Genomic DNA, 17,463 nt, shown 5'->3' with positions numbered 1-17,463 from the left:
AGTAATGAAGCAGAAAATGAAAAATGATCTCCCAGGAGAACATGTGAATTGGATCAGGCCCCTGGAGCGAGAGAAACTGTTGCTAACTGTTAAATTGCTAACCTGACATGAGGAAGGGACAGATGGAATGGGTGTCTTTTGTTACTAATACAATATGTAAACCTGATTTCACCATTGACGCTTTTGAAGTCAGTGATAGGGCAGATATCCTGGTAACTGCTCTGTCTCCCTTTATCTCTTGCCTGTCTGCAGTTTCGGGAGAAATATGGCCCCGTGTTTACTGTGTATTTCGGATCTCGGCCTGTAGTGATATTACATGGATATGATGCTATAAAAGAGGCTCTGGTTGACCAAAAACACGCCTTCAGTGCCAGGGGGAAAATGTCAATAAATGACATTGTAATGAAAGGCTACGGTAAGAAGGATGTTTTCAACCTCCTTTACATTGCAATTTGCAAGGTTTTTTTGACACAGGAATTTATTTTTTTTACTTAGAATTTCCTTTCTTTTTTTTTCCTATTCTTGCTCATCCTCATTCGATATCCCAGATTTTACCTCAGTCTTTTCCCACATATTCCTCTCCCATTCCCATCTGCCTTTCCCTATCTTCATTCCGTTGTTTTCTTGCGCTGACTCTTTTTCCCTTCCTGTCTCTCTACACTCTCCTCCCTACCCTCTCCCTATCCCATTATATAACAAACGCACACACAGACGGCAATCACACTACTCTTTATTCTGTTGCTCTTTCTATCTCTGTCTCAAATTCCTTCCTTCCTCTCGTCCTTTCTTTCTTTTTTTCCCCCTTTCTCTCTCTCTCTCCCCATTCCCCAGTTTATCACCACACCATCTTTTTACTTTCTCCTCCCCCCTTTTATCTTTTACCCATTTTGTCATTTTACCCTCTCTGCCTTTCTCCCTAACTCTCTCTTCTTTACTCTTGGCTCTGCATTCTCCTCCTTCTCTCTTTCTCACACTCATGGCTGTTGCAGCTGACCTGATGTTTCCTCTTCTAGGCATTGTCGGTAGCAATGGGGAACGCTGGAAACAGATGCGCCGTTTTGCACTGACTACACTCAGAAATTTTGGAATGGGAAAAAGATCCGTCGAAGAGAGAATTCAGGAAGAGGCTCATTTTCTAGTGGAGGAATTTGGCAAAACAGAAGGTATAAAGGCCATACATGGAGGGAGCTGACTACATAGTCATTCTCTGAAAATTACACAGCTTGCCCTGATGATGGAAAAACCAAACACACTTTAACTTAGGGGTGGTTACATCGGAGAATTGCAAACAAACTTTTGGCTTTAGTTGTTTTTTAGTCAGTGGAGTCAGACTAAAGCGCCAGATCTGCATGCTCACTCTGGCCCAGTGACTTCAAGTAGTAGAGGCAGGACTTTAGGCAACCAGCATGGTTTATTAGATAATGAAGATGGCAGCCTCTGTATTCCTTTCACTTCAAGCCCCCTTAAACATCGCAAGAGACTGCAATTCCCATTTTGTAAATCCTTTCTTTTGGTCTTTCTTAAAGTGGCCACACACGATACACTAAAATGATCCGATTTTACAGTAATTTGATAAACACTATCGGATCTCCCGAAAAAATCGAAAGCTTTTTTTGCATTCGAAAATACGATCGGATTTCCCGTTTTCTTCGATTTTAATCGATCTGGAATGCCAGATATTTTTCTTCAATCTCTCTAAAGATTGTTTGGTGTGTTGGATTGTCAATTTATTAAAGAAAACCTGAACTGAAAATTAAAAGTCAAAATAAGCATACACAGGTCATGCTTACCTCCCGTGTAGTCTACTCCTCAATCTCCCTCTCCTCTCCCGCGACCTGTTTGTCCACTGTGATAAAGGAAATTCTCTGTCCTCCATTTTGAAAATGGTCATTACCCCATAACCGCTTTCTGGTCAGCACACTGTTAAACTGTCATGTCGCCCACTTGAGCCATAGGAAAACATGGACATTACTGGCACATCAGTTGTCCTCTCAGCTATAACTGACAGCAACTAATAAATAACTGACAGCAACTGATATATTTCAATTCTGACAAAATGTTGTCAGAACTCGATGCGATCACTGTCAGAAGAAAATGGTGCGCTTCTGAGAGGAACTAATAGCAAGGTAACTATGTAATGTTCATTTGAAGTTACCTCATGTGTTTATTTTAAATAATTTTACTCAGTACAGGTTCTCTTTAATATACGCACCCTAGCAATTTTGTCAGAGTTTCCAATCATTTTTGTCATAATTGGGGGAAAATTGAACATAGGTGTGTGGTACATTGGCTATATTTTTGAAATGTTACAATTAGTCAGAAAAATTGATTGCAATTCTTAAATTGAACAGATATTTAAAAAATTGTATGGTGTGTGGCCACCTTTAGAAACAAAAAAGAGAAGCAAGGCATGCATATGTGAAAAAAGGCGCCTGGAATAAAGGGCGCAAAGTTTGCCCCTAATACCCTAATAGAATATTGCCAAAGTTTGCGATATTCTACTGCTGAATTTCCATAGTAAAATATCAGTAATATTTACCGATATTTTACTATTGCTAAATCTAACCCTACTCACATACAGAACCCTCACTCTACAGATACCTAACCCTAAGACCACGCCCCTCCCCCCATTGCCTAATCCTAAGAGCAAATAGCGGCATTGCATTGCGGAAATGCTTGCAGAGATGTAAATAGCGGCATTGCATTGTGGAATAGCGGCATAGCAATGTCACTATTTGCATTTCCACAAGCCCCAGTACCAATATTTCAAATCACTACCGCTAATCGGGGGCCTCCAGGCGCCAAAATTTCTCTTGCCGCATATAGTGGCCATTATAAAAGCCTGCGATTACTTTTTTTTTTTTTTTTTTTTTAACTTGTTGCACAAAACTAAACTTTTCATAAACCTTTAACTTTGTATAGCATTTTCTCCTTTCTTATACATTTCTTATTATTTACAGGGACGCCATTTGACCCCACCTTCTTCCTGAGCTGTGCTGTATCCAACATCATCTGCTCTGTTGTGTTCGGGAATCGGTTTGATTTCGATGATCAGCGTTTCCTATCTCTGCTTAAATATATAAACGGGATCCTTCGCTTTATGGGAACTCCACTGAATTTGGTAAATAAATCTTTTACATCAACATACAGCTCTTATATGGAGTTGTGACATCCCAATGCTGTTATATTTTCAGTATGTCAGTACGTAGAAACTCCCGTTACCTAGGCGATGTCATTAATTATATTACAATAGAAAGCCATGTGTGTTCAGAATCTAACCTGTAATTAGAGATGGTTAATTAAAAGCAAATAACTCTGGCTTGTGTGCAAATGGAATGCAAATTGTATGCATCTTGGAGCATCAGCCATACTCTACAGCAGGGGTGCTTGGATACCCCTTTTTAAAATCCGAATTGATTCGGATCCGGATACCCAGATATCCGGATCCGAATCGGATATCCGGATCCAAACTTTTTGGTATCCGAGTAAACTCGGATATCCAAACCCAATATCCGGCCGGATTCGGATATCCGGATAGAAAACCGGAAGTGACCTGAAAATGGCCTAAAATGCTTCCAAAAGTCTCTTCAAATGGCAAAAACCTCTTTCTCTCTCTCTCTCTCTCGACCTGGATGCCTTCGAAAGGGATTTTTGCTATTGAAGGTGATTTTGGCTTCTGCTCATATATCTGAACTAACTATCTGCCCGGATTTCGGATTTCAGATGTGAAATCCGAGTTTGCTCGGATAGTCTATTCGGATTTTAAAAAATATCCGAATTGCTATTCAAAGTTCAGATAGTGGAAAAAGTTCCGATTATCTGGGTAGTTCTGAAATCCGAAATCTTGCTGAGCACCACTGCTCTACAGAGGGCATTAAAGATCGTCTCGACCTACAGGGGAACTGCAAAGGCTGAAATATACTGTGCTGTGCACTGCAGACTTCCTGAACCAGAATTTCATGAATACAAATGATTCATTATTGCACCTTGTGCACTAGAGGGCACCCTAGGCCTTTGCCTGGATGGCCTGTGTCTAGAAACAGCCTGGCTAGCAAGGAAACTGTGCTGAGTATAAAAGTATGTCTCCTAATACATAGCTTGATTAATCTTTATTTCCACACCATCGCTTCAGGAAAGTCATAGCCAGGTAGCTGATACTTAACTAGTATATTCAAGAGGCACACTGACTAACCCAGCTCCCCAGCAGGCTCTATATTTGCCAGTACTCTCTCCCTCTGAAGCAGAGGCAACTGTACATTGCTGGACATGATGGGGGAGTAGCTATACCTCTCCATAACAACATGCTGTATTCTGTCCACACACGCCGAAAGAAAAATGCAACGGTGCCTAGAATCAAATTTGCCTATAGGTGATTTGCAGTTATATATCTGTCCATGAATAGATGAAATCTTTACAAATCTTCTCATTAAATCGCTCTTCTTCTTTTATTTTAGCTTCTTTACAACTTCCCTCAGCTCTTCCGACACATTCCAGGTCCTCACCAGCGAATCGTAAAATATATATCTGAGCTGAGGACATTCGTCCGTGAGAAGGTGGAGGAGAGTAAGGAGAGCTTGGACCCCCAATCCCCCCGACACTTCATTGATTGCTTTCTGGTAAAGATGCAGCAGGTAAGAAGACATTTCTCTTTTGACTGATTTCTTAGGAGTCAAATCAAGTAATGCCTGTTACACTCCAACCCTTCACAACGTCAAGAATGCCTGTAAAGCAACAATAGTCAATGCATCCAATAAGCGCCTCCAGGCAATACCACACAACTCCTGGTAAACCACCAATCAACTCTAGTATTTTTTTTAGCACTTCCTTCATGAATGTGCCGTTATTCAAAGTAGTCATTGCAACATGACCTCATTGTTTGCATTCTGCGGAACGGAACCCTATACACATTTCCTGCCTAAATTCACAGCCTCTGTACTGCTCTACAATTTGGTCTGCTAAAACTGAAACTATGTTATCTCTAGGAGTACATAAAGATCAACCTAATTAATTACCAACCCGAGCCAGTCCAGAAAACCTCTGGTATCACATCTTAATTCCACTATATCGGTGCTCATGCAAGCATATTCTAGCCCTGCCTTGACAAGACAAACCACTAGCCCCCAAAGCATGAATATGCTCCAGTCTCTTCCTACATGCACTTCATTTTATCAGACTAAATATCTCTGCAAAACACAAAGAACATTGAAAGTCTGGCACTCTGTGCTGTGTGCACACCGGCCTCAGAAGAAGCTTGGCATTTTACCCGTAAGGCCGTGCAACCTCTGGCGGACTGGTGCCCACAGCTGCCTCCCCATCACCCGTCCACAGCAATCACAGCATTGGAGCATAAGTATACTTTTTTGCATGAGCAGTATTTTTTGTGTTTAACTGCATTTTACAACCTCTGTGTTACTTCACTGTATAAGCTGTGTTTTCTCTGGTTGCCAGACTTTCATTGTTCTTCATGTTTTGCATATGGTCTTCTCTTTTACAGTCTTGAGCTCATAGTTTGTTTGGGTGATTGCATTGGTTGTTGCATCTGTGCTGCATTTTGGACTTTATGCGACACAACAATCCGAGTGCCTACCTACCCTCTGCTGTTCCATTAAATATCTCTGCAGTTGGTCTGATCCTACATGGTTTCTAAGATCCTTGACTCCTGACATTGCAATTCAGAAGCTTAGTTAGAATATGAACTCCATGCCAGTGAGACTCAATCCACCTGAAACTACCGCCAAAGAGAAAGGAGGTCACTGGTTATCCTGCTGTATATACAGTATATGACTGCGTTTACTTTGCCTCTTGTATCATGGCAGTGGTCAGTGATGGTATCTTGTACCACAGAAGCAGCCTCTATACATCCCTCTGAAACATGATGGCAGCAGAATTACTTTTTATATGGTTGTCTTTAGTTCACACAAAACAGTGTCCAATACAAAACGTTTGCATAAGCCTGTTCTAGCTGATGCGCACATCATGATTGTACACAAGGTGCAACATAAAAGGATGGTATTTTGAAATTTGGGTTACAACTGGGCCTCCCAGAGGCTTGGAGCCTCCTTATAATTGCTACCTGTTAGGTGCTTGTTGTTAAAGTGACACTGAAGCGGAAAAATCTTATGATATATGTGTAGTACGGATAATTCATAGAACATTAGTTGCAAAGAAAATAGTCCCATATTTTTATTTTCAGTTATATAGCTTTTTTTTTATAACATTGCATAATTCGGTCATATTTGCAATTTACAAGCCATACTCTGTATTTTAACCACTTTACCACCAGCGGTGCGGATTTCTCTGTCCCTTTTTCCACCCTGTTAACACCAAGGACAGAGAAATCCGCACCTGACGCCACTCCTGCTCGCTCGTCTGCGCCCCTGCGCTCGTGCACGCCACGGCCCGCTCGCCCGGAGATCAATGAACGGGAAAAACCTTTCCCGTTTGTTGATCTAAGCCCTCCGCAATGATCAGCTGCTTCTACGAGAAGCAGCGCAATCATTGTGAAAGCCTCCCTGAACTTCCTGGAAGCGTACTTCCTGTATGCTTGCAGGTCACATAAACAAAAAGTTACTGTGGCCATCTTGTGGCCAAATAGTAAAACTACACCCTAAAGCATTTTTCATATACAAATACATTAGTTATACACTAAAAATTAACTCATTACCTCCCACACTCCCCAATTTTTTATTTTTTTTTGTAATTAAAAAAAAAATTACAATTAAAAAAATACATAAATAGTTACCTTAGGGACTTTTTAAATATGTATGTCAAGAGGGTATAACACTGTTACTTTACAAACTATGGGCTTGTAATTAGGGATGGACGCAAAACTGAAAAAAATGCACCTTTATTTCCAAATAAAATATTGGCGCCAAACATTGTGATAGGGACATAATTTAAATGGTTTTTATAACCGGGACAAAAGGGCAAATACATTTCATGGGTTTTAATTACAGTAGCATGCATTATTTTAAAACTATAAAGGCCGAAAACTGAAAACTAATACATTTTTTCCCACATTTTTTCCTATGTTCCCATTAAAACACATTTAGAATAAAATAATTCTTGGCATAATGTCCCACCTAAAGAAAGCCTAATTGGTGGCGAAAAAAACAAGATATAGTTAATTTCATTGTGATAAGTAATGATAAAGTTATAGACGAATGAATAGAAGGAGCGCTGAAAGGGGAAAATTGCTCTGGTGCTCGAAGGGTTAAACCCCTCAGTGGTGAAGTGGTTAAACCATGATGCAGAGCTAATGATCCTTCGAACTTCCCTGGAGAAAAAAATAATCTAAATGTGTCTCTGGCTGTTTTTTGATGTAAAAGTGCTCCAGAAAACAACTGCTGTAGCTGACCCTAGTTCGGTCAGAGAGCTCAGAGGAGCTCTTTTGCATAGATAATAACTGAAGTTTCTTAACTCTTCCTGTACTGGAAACAATATCAGAATAATTTATTTGCTACATATGCTCTATTTCTTAGCTGTACATACAATTCATTATATCATATGTTTATTTTTACTTCAGGTTTGTTTTAAGTAAAGATGATAAATTCTTGTTGAAGAGAACTAATGAAGAAGCATATTACCAGGTGATCAGTTTATATTTCTCTGATTGGCTGGTCAAATTATGTGATCAGATACATCACTTGCCTTCTGTGTTGGCTAATCATGACTAGCTAGCTAGTCAGAAAAGTTCCAAATGTGTGACCTGATACATCCGTCATGTGCTTCTGTCTGATTTTTCCTTGTAGAAGAGATTCTTCTAGGAGGATTGATGATCTCTGTTGCAAAGCCACTTTGTTATGGCCAGCCTTAATTATGTAGACAAATGTTTTAGTAGCTAATATTGTATGTTTTATTTCTAGGATCAGAAGAATCCAGACACTGAGTTCCATTTGGAGAATCTCGTGGCTTCAACAGTCAACTTGTTCTTTGCTGGGACAGAAACTGTCAGTTCAACCCTTCGTTACGGCTTCCTCATCCTACTCAAGTACCCAGAAATACAAGGTACACTTAGCTATAAACACACTACCAATTTAGGGATGGTTCACACTTGCTTTATTCAATTGATTTTCCACATGCATGATTCTGTATTCGTATGTTAATTTTTTGTATTTCTTAATGAACTTTTGTGCTTGTTGTTCTGATTTTAAAAAAAAATACATTTGTAATTGTATTCAAAATTTTGCATTGCGATTTTTCTGTGAATGCCAATGAAGTTCATTTACATGTAAATCCATCTGATTAACTTCCAAGTTGCATGCAAATTTTCATGCAAAACACACATTTTTTCTGCACATTTTTCTGCACTCCCATTGACTTGCATTGCAACACAAATCGCATATTGCAAACAAAAAAAACCTGCCCTGCTGTCCAAGTTTTTCAAGAAGAAAATTAGCAAACACAACTTTGCACAAAATTGGAAATACAAGGTGATGCCATTGCATTGCATGATGTCTAAAGCAAACATTGTTTTTGCCGTTTTGCAAACTGCACGTGATTTTTAAATGGTGTGAACTCTGCCTCAAGTTCTATGTGTATCTGAAAGGGCTAAAAAGGAATTATTTAGTAAGTGTGGGGGGTGTGCTGCGGCACACTATCTGCACTACCTAAATGTACCCTAAAGGGCCAGTTCCCACTCATGCAAAACTTCCACATTTCCCCAATTTGCATGCGAAGGGAAAAATTGGGCGACAGCAAAAAAATGGAGAATCCCCACAGCTTTGCATTGCACGGCTAGAGAGACTCGGATGCATCTCACATTATAGCTGTGCCGCTATTGCGTCTCGCAAGACTCATGATGTGCATGGTGGAAATGGGGGTTTTCCCCTCATGGACCAGAGCAATGTTCACTTTTCAGCAATCCTTCCATTCATTCACCAATTACTTTATCACTACTTATTACAACTAAATGATCTATATGATGTTTTTTCGCCACCAATTAGGGTGGGACTTTTCACTAAGAATTATTTTATTCTAAATGCATTTTAATGGGAATAATAAGAAAAAATTGAAAAAAAGAATTATTTCTCAGTTCAGTTCAGCCATTATAGTTTTAAAATATTGCATGCTACCATAAATAAAACTCATGTATTTAATTTACTTATTTTTCCTGGTTATTACACCATTTAAATTATGTCACTAGTACAATGTATGGCACCAATATTTTATTTGGAAATAAAGGAGCATTTTTTCAGTTTTGCATCCATCACTAATTAAAAGCCCCTATTTTTCAAAAAATAACTGTAATAAACCCTCTTGACATGCATATTAAACAAGTTCAGTCCCTAAGGTAACTATTTATGTATTTTTTTAATTGTCTTTTTTTCATGCAAACGTTTTTTGTGTAGCTATGGGAGAGTGTGGGAGGTAAAGGTAAATGTAAGTGTAAGTCTTTTTATTGAAGAAAAAATGTATGTAGGTGTAATTTTACTATTTGGCCATAAGATGTCCTCACGCATTACTTTCCTGTGCATACTATTTGTATGCGAACAGGAAGTAATGCGTGGGCATGTTACTTCCTTAGTCACAATCACCGAATGCTTCTCATTGACTGCGCTCCCCATTTATTGATCTCCCCTCTAACAATTGGTGGTGAGAACATGCGCAGGAGTGAGCGCAGGAGCGAGCAGGGGAGCGAGCGGCAGCAACAGACGAATATCTATGCTCCTGGGATGGGAACAGTCTTCCCGTGGGGCGTAGATCATCTCATTGACTGCGTTCCTTATTCATTGATCTCCCCTCTAACAATCGACGTGCACGGGAGTGAGCATGGGAGCTAGCGGCAGCAATAGATGGATATCAACCCCCCTGGGATGGGAGCAGTCTTCCCGCGGGGCGTAGATATACTGCCGCGGCTAGTGGTTAATCATGGCCATTTTTATGGTTATTAGCTTCAAGAGTTAGCAGTTTTCTGCAGCTATTTTACTGGTGTATTGGATCCAACATTTTTCATTTGGATCATCAGAAGACCTTTGGTTCCCTGGCAGGCCAGAAGCATGCTAAAACGCTTCATTATCCTAATTCCCTCTCTTTTATGTAGTTTTAAACAACTATAATATGTTTTGGATACAACAGCTTGTTCAGCTAGGAATTGCTACAGTCATCTATTAGGGCCTGAGTCCACTGACGCAGTTCAGTCCAGTTTATCAGTTACACGTTAATATTACAGATGCTCAAAAGTGGACAGAAGTGGACACAACTGCGTTAGTTGGTTTAGGCCACAGAAGTTAGGATCATACAAGCCAAACTAGATGAACTGGGCAATGATCATTTTACAATTAGATAGATGTACACTTGCCAGTTAAATTTACATTTTCATAATGTCATTTTCAGCTAAAATCCAGAATGAGATTGATCAAGTGATTGGTCACAGATACCCGTCAGCAGATGACCGATCCCGGATGCCGTACACCGAGGCAGTAATCCACGAGATCCAGCGATTCAGTGATGTCATCCCCGTAGGACTGCCACATACCACAGCAGAAGATGTAGTATTCCGAAACTACACTATTCCAAAGGTAAATGCAGTGGAACATTGTGCTTAAAACGTTCATAGTGACACCAGATGTCTTGTTACATAGAGTCATGTCACTTTCTCTGCCTATTTTTAAACAACTGAAATGTGTCCACACGTCGGCTTTGACAGATGCCACCGCAATCCAGCATTGCTGCTCCATGGAGCCCAAAATATTTATGTCTTCTGGCATGAGTAACCGGAACGATAAATCACTATGTCCAAAGCTTAGTCCTGAGGGGCTATCACGATATGCGTAGTCTTAACCCAAGACTAGGCACATCCTCCTGATATTCTAAAATATTTGGAGAAAATTTGCATAGGAGTTAAAGACGGTCTCAGAGTTTTTGAGTTCAGGTTTACTTTTATGAACCTATAGTAATACTCTTAATAAGCTAACCACCTAAGCGGGCATTTCTGTTTTAAGTAGATGCAGAATCACTTGTTTTTCACAGTATTGACAAGAGCACTGCAGTGTTATACCGGGCATACACGGCATAGATTATGCGCTGGATCGAGCCGCTGGCTCGATGCCTGCGCATCCCTGCTCACCCGCGCTGATCGATCCCCGCTGGTCCTTGCAGGCGGCTGCTAATCAGCTGCTCGTTTCTCCCATTGTTCTCTCCGCCGGTATCGAGCGCAGTATCGATCCAGCGGGGTATCGGACAGGTTGGATCTTATCAATCGAGCCATCAGGCTTGATTGATAAGCCTCCCTTCTGTCCGTGTATGCCCAGCATTAGGTCTGTGAACATGCCATAGGCATTACAAGCAGCTCTCATTTATTTCATAGGATTCATAGTACATTTTATATTTAGAAGAAATCAACAAAGAAACTGAAGCATCCCAAGATAGATGGAATGCCAATATCCCAATGTAGGGAGGATCCCAAGCAGGAATTGTTGCAGAGAGATCTACTTTAGGTCAGGCTTAAAGTTGTATGAGAAGCCAGCATGAGCAGGAGTCCAAACGATTTAATCTGTACCGCTGGTCTCCACCCTTCATCTGTTGCTGTCTTGTGGGATTTTTTCTGGCTGAAACGTCTGCTGCTAATAAGTTATTTAGAAACTTTAAAAACTAATAAACATTTTTGGTTTTGATTGCCACTGTTGTATTTTAATATTTTGATAGCGTTGCCTTTTAACATCACATTGTTGCAGAATTTTCTTTACCTCTTTAATCATTCTCAGGGCACAGATGTGTTGCCATTACTGACCACCTCACTGAAGAGTCCCGAACAATTTCCAGATCCAAGAGTGTTCCTACCAGAGAGGTTCTTGGATGACCAGGGAAACCTAAAGAAGTGCCCCGCCCTACTGCCTTTTTCTGCAGGTACCAAGTTTATTGATCTTATGTCTCAGCTATACTGGGGGCAACTAAACTAGCTATACTGGGGACAACTAAACTAGCTATACGGGGGGCAACTATACTACTGGGGCAACTATACTGGGCAGTGGGGGCAACTATACTAGCTATTCTTGGGGCAACTATTCTAGCTTTACTGGGGGCAACTATTCTAGCTTTACTGGGGGCAACTATACTAGCTTTACTGGGGGCAACTATACTAGCTTTACTGGGGGCAACTATACTAGCTATACTGGGGGCAACTATACTAGCTATACTGGGGGCAACTGAACTAGCTATACTGGGGGCAACTATACTAGCTATACTGGGGCAACTACACTAGCTAATACCTTAAATTACAGTTAGCTCCGTCCTCATCTGGTCATGACCACGCCCATTTTTCACCGTGGCGCGCTAAGCACGCCGCAGGTTGTGGTCACGCCTATTTTCCCGGGGGGGGGGGGGGTGTCTTTTAATACCCAGCACCGGGTGCCAAAAGCCCTAGGTACGCCACTGGCTACCTATATAGGCATGCCATATCTGATGCATCACCATGTATGTTAAATCTTCTCAGAACCAATATACAAAACTGATAGGAATAAAGTAAGCCACAGAGGCAGGATGATGAGTGTTATGGGATATTCAGACTACTTCTTAGAAAGTGTAAATGGTTGCCTGGTTATTGAAGAGAAAAATATTTTTAGCGCAATCTGTACAAAAACTGCCAAAATGAACTTGTTGTGCAGATCCAGTTGTAATACAATATTTTCTTCCACTGCAGGTAAGCGAATATGCCCAGGGGAAGGCCTGGCTCGCATGGAACTCTTCCTGTTCATCACCACCATACTCCAGAAGTTCACATTGACCACCACAGTGCCCCAAGACGAGCTGGACCTGAGCCCTGAGATGAACAGTTCCGGCCACTTCCCTCGCTTCTACAAGATGTGCACCATTCCCCGGACTAGAATCGCACCGTCTTCCATGCCAAGCTAATGTCCTTATTTACTTGTCCTGTTGTCTCATACTTATGTTATTTGCTCTCAGTCTAACTTAATGTTATTTTTATTATCCTTTTTTATATTAAATTAATGGAATAAAGATGCATTTATTCAAACAAATTACTTGTGATGCAATGAGTAATTGTGTGTTAGGGTTAGAAAAAGTATGCAGAGCCAACACCAGCCAAACACATACCCGGGCAACGCTGGGCAATAACCTAGTCAATAATAATATTAATAATCTCAGGTACACTTTAACATCAGTTAAACAGTTTGAAAGTATTCTGAATAATGATATACTGAATTTAGAAAAAAATAATCTCACTTCAGCTCATCAACATGGGTTTACTAAAGACAGGCAAACAAGCTGTCCACTGCGCTCAGTCCGTGAGGAAAAAGAATTATGCCTCCAGTATATGCAGCTCCGTAAGCTTGTGGGAAATACAAGCGGATGTCTAGAAAGTAAAAAGAGTATAGGAGTGCTCTGGGTGCATTAACTTCTTTAATCGCTTCATAAAAGATAAAAATATGCTTACACGATAAAATCTGTAATGATCGGTGTAACACAGAGAGGGTCTGATTACCGGTGATCTGCAGTATCACCGAGAATACAGATATATACCCGATTATTGATGATCTGCAGTATCACCGATAATCAGATATATCTCTAACCTCTGGACACCTGGCTAATAAGAGTGTTTGGTGCAATAGTAATACTTGGAGTACTGCACCTGAGGAGCAGGTGCACAGCAGTAAGGAGAACTGCACAATAACACGTTCCTTCCGCAAGCCTGAGACTTTCCCGAGGGAGGGGTCAGGCTAGGAGTAGGAAGAACAGAGTGTGAGTGACACCAAGGAAGGATGTCACCCCACAGGTCTGTGAGATATCTCTTGACTGAGGAGATAGCTCTCGAGGTCGGGCAAGCCGGGTCAGCAACAGACAGACAGATCAGGGACAGAGACAGGAGACAGATGCGGAATCCTAAGACAAGCAGAGTTTGGCAACAGAGTATCAGATATAGCGAAGTACCTAATCAGAGATCAGAAGAATAGTCAGGAAAGCAGAAAGTCATAACAAATAATCAACAATGCCTAGTCTTGGGTGTGAGCTCCTTGATCATCAACACCCTGGAACTGGTCTGAGTATAACTAGATGGTAAAGCTTATTCCTAGTCTGAGGTGTGAGGTCCCTGGTCATCAACACCCAGGAACTGGTCTAGATAATAACACAGATAATATCACAGATACTGACAAGGTCTGAGTGCTACCACGTAGTGATCGCAACGCCAGACACCAGAGAAATGCCCAGCACCCAGTATATATACACAAGCGCTCTCCAGCGCCTCCCCTAAGTGCTGGACCAATGAAACCTGATAGAGTTGTCAGCTGATCGGCTAGATCAGCTGACACCCTTCTGACTGTCATAAAGGCTGTGTCTCTCAGCGCGCGCGCGCGTCCTTCTGAACCTGTGTGGACTATCAGTCCCAGCCACACCAGACATGTGATGTAATGCATCTGCTGGTTTGAACGCGGGGCCAGCCGCACCGCTGTCAGAGCATGCGGCGGTTTCCCCGCGTTCAGCCATACTGCTAGTGGTAGGCCCATGCATGCAAACCGCCACTTCGGATGCGGAATCCGCCGCCTTGTTCACTGGGCATGCGCCGGTTTCTCCGCGCTCCGTCAGGCTAGTGGATGCAGGCCCATGCGCACAAGCTGCCATATTGAACGCGGAATCAGCCGCCTTACTCTGAGTACTCGCGGCGGCTTTTCCACGTTTTCTCACAAAATCCTTTTAAGGCATGTAACGTATGTCCATAGGCAATCCCGTTCGAACCTCAGGTATACCCCACGCTGCAACTTCGCTGTGGCCAGTAGCGAGGACTATTGCTCTATGTGCTGGCCGGCGGTATCCGTCAGGGGGGTGGGCGGTGCCTCGGTCGTCGCGCCAGTTACATCATTACACGTTTTGGCACCCTGCGCCTTCATCAGATGACGTAACGGCGCTAGCGGTGCTGTTTAATACTCGCGTCGTTGCCAAGCAACGGTATATGCAAAGAGGGAATCTGAATGGGGCCAAAAAACATGCCGTACACTCAATGCTATTTAGCACGTAAAATGTCCACAGCCTATCATAAGGCTGAGACTTTTTCCATTATAAACGGCAATTGTCCCCGCTGCTGCCATCTAATGTTCATTTAAATTATTACAGCATTCCATATAACATCAAAGAATTTTTCATATAAACATATAACGGAATATGTGTAAAAAAAAAATTTTTTTAAGCAAAAGTTTCATGTGGGTATTTATAGGAGAGTGTGGGAGGTAAGGGGTTAATTATAAATTATGTGTAGGTCTCTTTATTAAAATAAATGGATGTAGGTGTAATTTTACTATTTGGCCACAAAATGTCCTCACTCATTAGCTTCCTACGCGTGCTTTTAGTACGCAAAACAGGAAGCAATGAGTGTAAGGGTAATTACAGTGTTTACAAATGACCGCAGGCATCACATTGATGCTGCGATCATTGACACTGGGTCGTAAAACAACTGCGTTCCCATTCATTGATCTCTGGGCTAACTGGTGGCAGCAGCAACAAGCACAGGATCGCACGCACAGGCAAGCAAGAGAGCGCAAAGCGGCAATTTTAACAGAGTATGTATATTTACTCCCCTGAGGATTGGATGACGTTTTTAGGGGAGTAGATATACTGTACTAAAACCATTAAGTGGTTAACGATAATTGCATTAAAGTCTATGACGGCGCCCTTTTCGACCACCCTCAGCCGGCGCCCCTTTTTTCCTGCTACCCAGTATTCATGTCTGGTATTACTGTGATCCATATTCTTTGAGGTTGCAGAATTTGCTATTATTATTTATGTGTGATGCATATTCCCATGGATTTGGACCGGTCATATATTTGAAACTAAGATTTATTTCCGAATGTAAAGGGCCGGTTACCCTCTAGAGCAGGGGTTGCCCCTGAGTTCCACCCTCAAAAGCTACATAAGGGTGAAATTGTGAAATCTAATAAGAGTTCTCCAGGTTAACAACACCTAAGGATTAAAGCTAGTGAGAGAACCCAAGGCTAGCTTCTAAAAGAAAGTAACTTTCCTGGACTTCCACACAAAGGATGTATTTCTTCCAAATCTTTAAGTATTCATCATCTTCAACCCTTTATAATATCCTACCCTACCTCCCCCTTAAGGACCAGGCTATTTTACATGCGGGGGAGTTAGTTTGGGGGGGGGGTCAGGCAGCTGGATCCCCAATGTAGATAGCAAGGCTTGGTGTCCCCCCATGTAGCCAGGTGTCCCCAGTATAGTCAGCAGCCTTTTCTCACCTTCCTGGGTCCTGCGATGAGCAGCTCTAGCCCCCTCCGCTCTGGCAGGCATCCCTGCTCGCAACGACTCTCAGTACCAGGTCGCGGCTTGATGACGTCATCAAGCCAGGACCCAAAACTTAAGTCAGAGCGAGCAGAGATACTGGTCAGAGCGGAAGGGAGCGACAATCGCCGGGGCAACGTTAGGAAAGTGAGTGGATCTTCTTCTTCCCCTCAGCCGCAGCTCTAATGGTGATCACTACGATCCGATGGCGATCGTAGTGATCATGTGATCAGGAGCCAATTGCAATGGCACCTAATCACTGAGGGGAGATGTCAGCTGTCATATGACAGCTTAATCTCCCCTCTCGGGTGTGCACAATCACGTTGGAAGCCGAAATGGCAGGCGGCATACATCCTATGCTGCATTAGGCTTAGACAACCACAAGTGCAGTGTAGGATTTACTATCAGCGGTCCCCAAAGGGTTAAAGTGACACTGAAGCAAATTTTTAAAAAAGTATGATATAATGAATTGTATGTGTAGTACAGATAATTAATAGAACATTAGTAGCAAAGAAAATAATCTCGTGTTTTTATTTTCAATTATATAGCTTTTTTTTTTATAACATTGCATTATTCTTTGGTGTACACCATTGTCTGTATTATTATGTAACCCATGTTTGTTTCTTGCTTTGTACAGCGCCACAGAATATGTTGGCGCTTTATAAATAAATAATAATAATAATTCTCTAATATTTGCAGTTTACACACTACATTCTGCATTTTAAATTATTTCACAGAGCATAGCCAATTACCTTTTCAACTTTCCTCTGAAGTAAAACCGTAAATAAACAAAATACAGTGAGAGACAGTTGAAATAAAAGTTTCAGAAGACAGAGCTCTCTGTTACTTTGAAAGTGGCAGAGCTCAGAGAAGTTCTTTTGCATAGACAACAACTGAAGTTTCTTAACACTTCCTGTACTAGAAACAATGCTTGCAGAAAAGCATGTATATTAGACCCCGCGCGGCTAGCTCAGACGCCTGTCTGAACCGGCCCTAATTCTCTTGGTGAGTTGGGTGCAGGGTAAGCCGAATGAAAAAAAATACTATTTCCCTTTGAGTCATAGCAACTTGGATGGAGAAGTAATTTGGGTATGGCAATCACCAGAACCCCAAATTACCCGAGTGGGAAGAGTTAACTCCTACATAGCCCATTAATCCCTTGTGTCATCCATACCTATCCTTAGGATGCGTACACAACTTCAATGCCATCACCTGTAGCGATCA

General features: G+C 41.7%; 1 protein-coding gene across 1 annotated transcript; it reads left to right on the top strand.

Moving 5' to 3' along the window:
* The first annotated feature begins 362 nt into the window (after nucleotides 1–362).
* Nucleotides 363–12,940, top strand: LOC137528198 (cytochrome P450 2G1-like). Its single transcript, XM_068249460.1, has 8 exons — nucleotides 363–415; nucleotides 1,014–1,163; nucleotides 2,961–3,121; nucleotides 4,455–4,631; nucleotides 7,866–8,007; nucleotides 10,336–10,520; nucleotides 11,706–11,847; nucleotides 12,641–12,940. The coding sequence occupies exons 1-8, from the start codon at nucleotides 382–384 to the stop codon at nucleotides 12,850–12,852; spliced, it is 1,203 nt and encodes a 400-aa protein (XP_068105561.1). The 5' UTR covers nucleotides 363–381; the 3' UTR covers nucleotides 12,853–12,940.
* The last annotated feature ends 4,523 nt before the right edge of the window (nucleotides 12,941–17,463 follow it).

The sequence above is a fragment of the Hyperolius riggenbachi genome, chromosome 8 (genome assembly GCF_040937935.1).
Source record: "Hyperolius riggenbachi isolate aHypRig1 chromosome 8, aHypRig1.pri, whole genome shotgun sequence".
NCBI lineage: Eukaryota > Metazoa > Chordata > Amphibia > Anura > Hyperoliidae > Hyperolius > Hyperolius riggenbachi.
The sequence above is the reverse complement of the archived record's forward strand: the minus strand, read 5'-3'. Positions and strand labels throughout refer to the sequence as shown.

Bases quoted from the DNA above. Each gene is read 5' to 3' on its own strand.
- LOC137528198 (XM_068249460.1), top strand. From the start codon at position 382: ATGTCAATAAATGACATTGTAATGAAAGGCTACG. The intron at 1,164-2,960 runs GTATAAAGGCCA...TATTATTTACAG, and splicing joins GGAATTTGGCAAAACAGAAG to GGACGCCATTTGACCCCACC. The intron at 8,008-10,335 runs GTACACTTAGCT...TGTCATTTTCAG, and splicing joins CAAGTACCCAGAAATACAAG to CTAAAATCCAGAATGAGATT.